This window comes from Furipterus horrens, unplaced genomic scaffold (genome assembly GCF_987537825.1).
Source record: "Furipterus horrens unplaced genomic scaffold, mFurHor1.1.pri manual_scaffold_9, whole genome shotgun sequence".
In the NCBI taxonomy this organism is placed as follows: domain Eukaryota; kingdom Metazoa; phylum Chordata; class Mammalia; order Chiroptera; family Furipteridae; genus Furipterus; species Furipterus horrens.
The window spans coordinates 1,007,993-1,016,085 of record NW_028327179.1 but is presented as its reverse complement, the minus strand read 5'-3'; the positions used below and the strand labels follow the sequence as shown (position 1 = coordinate 1,016,085).

The following is an 8,093-nucleotide window of genomic DNA, read 5'->3' as shown; positions in this document are numbered from 1 at the left end:
CAAAAGCCACAACAGATTTTTAAAAATCAGATAAACGAAGATATGAAACTACCCGTTTGAAGAAACTCTCCAGCGATGGACACCTTGAGGAAGACACAGGAAATGGAAAGACTTCCCTCCGTAGCTCCGTCTCTGCAGCTGTGAAGATATTACAGCCCTATTTCCAGCTCCACATCCTGACAGCCGTTTGGGGGACAAGATGAAGGCACTCATGCACAATAAAGAAACATAGTGAACATCAACACAGCTCCCCAGATCATCCTGGGGCTGAATTGCTAAGCTCTGAGGTTTCGGCTGGTTTTAAATCAGCAGGGAATTCACAGCCAGAAGAATGTTCAGCAGGTTGGGGAGCTCAGGTGCACACAGGCTCCTGGACATCTCTGGTGGCCTCTGTCCTTGCCTCAGAAACCTTTGAAAAAATGTGGGGAAGATGTGTCAATATGTTATCAATTCTGAAATATTCAATTAATTGGCTAAATTTAATTAAAATTTTAAATTTAAGAAAACTGCAAGAGCCCATAAGATTCCTTTTGTCTTCCAAGAAAGGATCATTACAGCTTAATTTTATATCTATTGGGACAAAAGTCCTTGTATAATTTGGGCCCTTTGTTACACAGAATGCATAATCACACAAATCTTAGGAAGTTTCTTTTTAAAAAGATTTTATTTATTGACTTCTAAAGAGAGGGGAAAGGAGGGAGAAAGAGGGAGAGAAACATCAATGTGGAGATACACTGATCAGTTGCCTCTCGCAAGCCCCCAACTGGGGACAACCCCAACTGGGGACCCAGCTCACAACAAGGCATGTGCCGGGACCGGGAATCCAACCTGTGACCTTCGGGTTTGCAGGCCGACATTCAATCCACTGAGCCACACCGGCCAGGGCTCTTAGAAAGTTTTTTAAAAGTTTTATTTTTTATGGAATAAAATTAAATGATCTAAAGTAAATTTACTATGAAACACTGTTTACAAAGCTTATTTGATACATTTTCAAATCATATTTATGATCTCCATAGCAACCACCTCTTTTAATAATTTATCTCAGTTTTAAAATTAATTTACAAAGTAATAAAGCATGTTAACAAAAACGCCGGTGTGACATTGTATCCTGTTGGTTTGGCAAACACTTGTCCGTATGTAACATTTTGGACTGGAATTCAGCTTCATGTTACAGTCTTAAAACAGGTAGAACTGTTCATAGTTTTTATATTTTGCACTTTTATACTTGAGTTATTTTTATATCTGGATTGCATGTCAAGTTAAAAACAAAGTTGCAGGCTCCTATGTGTAAAGCACTTTTAAAATAACATTGTTCACATGGATAATCGTGTCTTGGAAAAACCAAGTTGGATGCAATTTTTGTTCTATTTTCGCTTTATTTATTTTTAAGTCTACATACTTTCTATTATTTATGCTATAAGAATTTTAACAGGATCCGGTGAAATTCATCATGAAACAGTATTACAGAATTTTCACTTAAAGTCAGCGTTCTTGAAAGTCCTGCGTTTTCCACTATTTAAAACTTTAAGTTTAAAACGGTGTTAAATCCACAGTCCAGCTTGGCGCCGCGGGCTGAGCGGGGCTCCGGAGCATCTCTTTATTCGGTCCTTTATCGGTGAACGAGCGGGTTTCTTTCTGGTGTTTTAACGGAACCGGACAGGGGTCGGGGAGCTCCTGCCACCCGCGAACCCTCGGGCCCGCTCCTCACGCCCGGGGTCTACGGTTCCGCGATCCGACGGCAGGTGCCGCCCGCCCGGGCGGAACCCGGAGCGGAATGAGGCCGGGACAGCGGGCGGAACGACGGGCGCGCGGCCGCGTTTCCGGCGGGACGCTGAGGGCGGGACTCCAGTCCGCCGCCGGCAGGACCGCGCGCGCGCGCGTCGCTCCCCACCATGAAGTTTCGCGCCAAGATCGTGGACGCGGCCTGTCTGAACCACTTCACGCGTGAGCGGGTCGCCATCGCCGGGGGCGTGGTGAGGGCGGGCCGGAAGGCGGAGGGCGCGCGGCTGACTCCCCGCGGGAATGACCGGCGCTCCTGAAGGCGCCGCGCGGGGATGAGGGCGCGGGCGGCTGGGGCGGGGCCGCGAGCAGCGGGGGCGGGGCCGAGGGCAGCTGGGGGCGTGGCTGTGGGCGCGGGACAGCGAGGGCGGGGGCGGGGCCGTGAGCAGCTGGGGGCGTAACCGCTCCGGGATTGGGGCGGGGCTGGGGGCGGGGCCGAAGGCAGCTGGGGGCGGGGCGGGGGCGGAACCGCTCCCGGATTGGGGCGGGGCTGGGGGCGGGGCCGTGGACAGCGACGCGCACACCCCGGGTGGCCTGGAACACCCGTTTCCATCCCGGTGCTTCCCTAACCCGGCCCAGGGGCGCAGACCTCTCCTGGGGCCGGCGTGGAAGGCCCTGCTACCGCCCAGTGAGTGAGAGAACCGCGCTGCTCTCGCCCCGCGCCGCCTGCGCCTGCGGCCGGGTGACCCAGAGGCCGCCGGCCCCCTCGGGGTCCCCGTGTCGCCCCCGGACGCCACTGCCCTGCGCAGTGACCCGGCTCTCGCCGCCGCAGGCGTCAGCTGCATGGTGGCCAAGCTGGCCCGAGCCTGCACCCTGCGCATCCGCCCGCACAAGCTCAACTTCATCCTGGCCGACTCTGCGGCGGGCGGCGGGGTCAGCATGTGGTGCGAGCTGCCGCAGGTGAGCCTCAGGGCCGCGCCCAGGCCACCGGCTGCGGAGGGCGCGGGGGTACCCCGAGACCCCAGGACCCCGCGACCCCGTGACCCCGCGGCCCCGCGCCCTCCCGCAGGAGAACTTCTTCAGCGAATTCCAGATGGAAGGTGTCTCCGAGGAAAGCAATGAGATTTATGTCGAGCTCACGTCGGAAAACCTCTTCCGAGCCTTGAAAACGGCCCAGAACGCCCGGTCCCTGAAAGTCAAGCTGACCAACAAGCACTTTCCCTGCCTGACGGTGTCCGTAGAGCTGGTGAGCGCGGAGGGGAGCGCGCGTGGCCGCCGGGGTCCCTGTGGTGACGGGGAGCACAGAGACGCGGAGCCCGAGGGCCGGGCGGACCCTCGCTTGCGCTTGTTTCCCTGGGCGCGCGCATTGCCGACGGCTCTCGTTCTGTCCCCGCAGCCGTCGCAGGCATCGGGGCCCGGCAGCAGCCGCATGGTGACGCACGACATCCCCATAAAGGTCATTCCCAGGAAGCTGTGGAAGAACCTGCAGGAGCCGGCGGTGCCCGACTCCGACGTGAGTGACGCGCGGTCCCGTTGCTCGACGGCCAGGGGGCGTCATTGGCGTGCCCGGCTGTGCAGTGTGTCACCTGAAAGTGCTGCTCGTTTGTGACGGACGCTGCAGGAGCCGTGGGACAGTGTTGCCTTCGGTTGTTTCCAGAAGGACCCCAGCCAGGGCAGCGCGGCAGGGCCTGCACTAGACTGGGCTGCACTCGGGAGGTGCTTTGCAGGACTCTGTTCCCGTCGGGACTGGGGGCCGCGGGCACCCGAGTGGGGCTCACGGGAGGCGACTGTTCCTGGCACCCCAGGGAGCGTGTCCAGGGTGTGTGACAGCGGGGGGAGAAGCCGCTCCCGCCCTGCTGACGACTCCCAGGGCGAGGGGAAGGCAGGACAGGGCGAGGGTCCTTTGCCTCCTGTTCCCTGTGTACTGAAGGGGCAGGATTGGAGGAGGAGGTTGTCCTAGAGGCCGCCTGCACTGCCTGGTGCTGCTGCGAGGGCCCCCAAGGTGCCTTTTCGGGTAGAAAGGCCTCAGAGGACACCTGCTCCCCTGGGCGCACACGGGGCCTCTCGCCGCGGGGTTGCGTCCTGGAACCAGCCATGCCCAGAGGGCGCTGGTCACAGAGGTGACCAGGGCAGGTGGGAGTGATGCTGTCTCACTGTTTTCCTGTTCTAAAAAGGGCTTTATTCAGACGATTTAAAGACACAGGTTTCCCGAGCTTTTACACGTAGATGCACCTCCACACCTACGCAGGTGGCGAGCGCCTGTCAGCTCTTGACTCTGCCGACCTGTGATGCTCCTGGGTTTTCTCGCTGGGTTTGTAGGTGAGCATTTATCTGCCAGTCCTGAAGACTATGAAGAGCGTTGTGGAGAAAATGAAAAACATCAGCAATCACCTTGTAAGTTACCACTTCTCCAGGGACGAGCTCTGAGGGCCTGCTTCAGGCTGTGCCTCTGCGAAGGTGGGGGCCCATCGCTGCCCGGAGCTGCGGCTCTGCGGGGGTCCTGGAATCCCGGCCAGTGCTGTCCCGCGCCTCCCGGGGAGAGCTTCCGCACCTGCCCTGGTGCCCCGTGGTTGACGCACAGTGCGTATGCAGTTCTGGCTTCCTGGCCTTGTGTTGGTTCCGAGCGCCATGCTTGCTTTGCTGGTGTCTATGTTTACAAGGCGCTGATACTGGCGGTGAGTTGAGTGTCCCATGAGCCCAGGGCACAGCTCCCCCAGGCCACCACGTCTTACCCTAAGCACTCTCGTGCCAAGCAGATGGCACGTCACTCTTCTGGTTGCTTCTCTGGCGGTCCTCTGCAACATCATGAAACGCCACAGCACGGGAAAGCACGGGGGCACCATGTGAATGGCCCCCATTCACAGCTGGGGTCCTCCTGAGCTCTTGCCTCCCTCAGCCTAAACACGGCCACGCCGTCCCGTCAGGACCACCCTCGGAGCTTGCCCTGCCCCGCAGTGCTGGGCCTTTCCGGGCGCTGTCTGGCCGTCTTCCTCTGGGAAGCACTTGGCCTTCTCACCATTTGCTGGAACTCCCAGACCTTCTGCTGCTGCCCGGGCATAAGATCTTCCTCTGAGCTGCTCAGGGCTCTGTGATAAGTTACCTGCTAGTGTCTTGGAACTGCTGCTGACCTGCCAGCTTCTTGCACAGGGGAGCTCTGGCCCAGCCACCTGGCCACCTCTGGGGGCTGCCCCTCAGCGGGCTCAGTTCTGTTGATGGGCCTGGAATGAACCCTGCTTTTAGCGCTCTGGGCTGCCAGGGTTTTCTGAAGCCTCAAAAGTGTGTGTGGGCCGTGTCACCTCTACAGTGGTGCCCACTACAGAGTCACTTCCTTTCCTGGCTTAACCTCCGAGCTCATTCTAACTCACCGTCGGCTCCCACGGGCACAGTGTGAGCGTGCCACGCGGGTACTCCTGGGGCTGCCTACTGCGGGCCCGTGTCAGGCTGGAGGCTTCCTCTGGGGATGCCCAGGAGAGGGGGGCAGGGCGGCCCACCCTGAGGCCCTGGTGGCCTGTTCTTCCTGCGCCAGGGACTGAGCCAGCTGCAGCCACCACTGCAGGACTCCCGAGGCCTTGTCCTCGGTCCCTGCCCCGGAGCCTGGGGAGTGTCTTCCTCCCACAGCTCTGCTTCTCCAGGTCGCGCCTGCCAGCTCCTTCCACCTGTTGCCAGGGGTCCCCACCGAGCCTCCACTCTGAGGGCCCCTGTCCTGTGGGGTCCCCGAGCCCCTGGCTCTCAGCCTGTCTCCTCCCTGTTGCTGGCGCTGCCAGGAGGCTTCTGGGGCTAGTGGGGCGCCCTGGTCTCCTGGGGTGGTGGGAGCTGAGGTCTGGGGCGGTCTGGTTTGGCTTTCCTTTTTTTTTAAGACTGTAAATTACTCCCTTTGCAGATTATTGAAGCAAACCTAAATGGAGATTTGAACTTGAAAATAGAAAGCGAGCTGGTGTGTGTTACAACTCATTTTAAAGATCTTGGAAATCCTCCGTCAGGTGAGTTTTCTGGTGGGTGGGGTTGTGCTTCTGAAAACTCGATCGTTTCACACCTTCCTGAGGCCTCTAAACGGGGAGAGGTGGGCCTGGGGAGCCTGTTGTGCGTTCGGGGAGAGATACAACGGCTGGCTGGCCGGCACCGTGGGGGACAGTGGCATGGGAGGGTGGCCTCCTGGGCAGAGGGGCCGTGCCTACGCTGGGGCTGGAGCCAGGTTCCGGGGCAGGAACGTGGGGCTCTGCCCGCTCTGAGACCCCTGCGTCTGCCCCGGGAGGTGGCGAGTTCCCACCTGGGTGCAGTCGGGTGGGGAAGGACAGTTCTGATTTTCTCCAGCTCGGGTCTCTAACGCTTAGAAAATGGGGTTAGCCATCTCACGCCAGGTGCTCAGGGACCAGGGAAGCGGCTCAGTCAGTGCGAGCAGGTGGGCGCAGTGTGGGCGGGGCGGGCAGAGGGGAGCGGCCCGGGCCTGGGGCCAGGGCTTCCTAGTGACGCGCAGCCCTTCCAGCACGCACGTGCCCCTGCCACCTCCAGGGTTAACAGCTCTCACTCCGGTCGCCGGTGCCCGCCCTGGCGCTGCTGCGGGGCCTCGGCTTCACAGGGGCGGGCGTGCTGGGGGCGAGCGAGGGGCTTACTCGGTCCTGCTCCTCTGCTGTTTTACTAAGCAGCACACAGGGTCTCCCCCCGGTGCCCCTCCCGAGTTGAAAGGACTTCTCTTCCTGCTCTGCAATGTGAGGCCTCACGCCAGCTACACATGGACATGCACTTAGGGACCCCGCCTTCCCTGACTTGAGGGGGAGGGGGAGTCACATGTCAGGTCCCTGGAGATGAGGGTTTCCTGGAAACTGGCATAGCATTTTAGAGTCGGGACTTGGTTCTTGCTTACGAGTGATGGCCTCTCTACCTGGCAGGATTTCCCCAGGAGGCTGACATCAGGGTGACGTGACCCGTTTATTTAAGCAAACAGTCACTGTGCTGCCTCTAGATCCCCTGTCACATCCGAACACGCTCCTGTCGTTTTAGCCTCCGAGAACGCCTCTCAGGACAGAGACCCGGAGCAGATGGCGGAAGTGCACATAGACATCAGGAAGTTCCTGCAGCTTCTTGCCGGGCAGCAAGTCAACCCCACCAAGGCCGTCTGCAGTGAGTGTGTGTGTGTGGTCTGTCTCAGGTTTCAGACGCCACATGGCCTGTGCTTGCCCAGGCTGTGGGGTCTCCTGAACGCAGGGCAGCAGGTCACGGGGCCACTGGTCTTCCGGGGCCGGCAGATGATCGGGTTTTCTCGGGTTCAGAGGCTCCGGAGGCGGGTCTATGCTGCCTTGCCAGGCCTCACGTGGGGTCTGCGCCCAGAGAGGGGCTGCAGGGAGCACGTGCTGGTGCCCTGTCCCGTTAGCCTGACCTGACGTCTGCGGAGCCCTGACACCATACAGCTTGGACAGGATCCCCACGATGCCTCTGTTTCCTCCTGCGTCTCAGCCTGACCTGCTCCCACGGTTGTCCCGTGTCTGGTGCTGGCCGGCCCGGCTGCCCGAGCTGCACGCCTGCCCCGCACCCATGAGGGCCTTGCTCCTCTGCTTGCTGCTGGGCTCACGCACTGCCACTCAGCACCAGCGCGCTGAGGAGGAGGAGGGCTAGAACATTCTAGATGCTGTGTCAGGGACCAGCCCTTTAGAGCAAGCGTTTGGAGGAGAGATGGTGGGAGGGGGTTGGCTGGGAGCAGGGGGAGGCCCTGGGTGGTGACGGCACAGGAGGGGTGGGGGAGGGGTCCCCTGTACCCACCTGCGCTGCTCTGGAGAGGCTCTGACCCGGGCTCCGGGTCGCGGGGGCTCCCACGCAGGTCCTCACCGCGGCCCGCCTCCAGCCTCAGCGTTTCCTTCAGAGCATCCGCCCCCGCACCCCCTGCAGCTCCTGTCTTCTGCGCCCCGGCTGCCGGCCCGTCCCACTCTGCGGCCACTTTTCCTCTGGGCGTCCCACCTGGCTGGGGCCTCTGTGCGAAGTTTGCCTTCACCGGGCAGCGCCTGACCCTGGCTTCGCAAATCATGCAGCTGGGGCCGGCGCTCCCAGAGCAGACGGCACATTCGGGGTGGGGGGCGGCGTCCAGGGTTCAAGGCCGTGTGTGCGGGGCTCTGCAGTAATGGGCGTCTCTGTCCCCAGATGTCGTGAGTCACAAGATGGTTCACTTCGACTTGCTCCACGAGGATGTGTCCCTGCAGTACTTCATCCCGGCCCTGTCATAGCCCCTGGTCCGCCACGGCCCGATGGCAGCTGCGGGGCGTGTGCAGTCACGCGACTGTCCTCACAGCGGCGCAGGTGCTGCGCGTTCCCCCTTGTTTCCTCTGTAACATTTTAACTAGGAACTGAATTACGAAACTCTGTTGGATAAACATGTTACTTTGTTA

The 8,093-nt window shown here is 59.9% G+C and overlaps 1 protein-coding gene across 1 annotated transcript; it reads left to right on the top strand.

Moving 5' to 3' along the window:
• The first annotated feature begins 1,874 nt into the window (after window positions 1–1,874).
• On the top strand, window positions 1,875–8,093 carry HUS1 (HUS1 checkpoint clamp component). Its single transcript, XM_090286986.1, has 8 exons — window positions 1,875–1,944; window positions 2,552–2,679; window positions 2,789–2,965; window positions 3,116–3,232; window positions 4,039–4,113; window positions 5,600–5,699; window positions 6,718–6,837; window positions 7,849–8,093. The coding sequence occupies exons 1-8, from the start codon at window positions 1,893–1,895 to the stop codon at window positions 7,929–7,931; spliced, it is 852 nt and encodes a 283-aa protein (XP_090143112.1). The 5' UTR covers window positions 1,875–1,892; the 3' UTR covers window positions 7,932–8,093.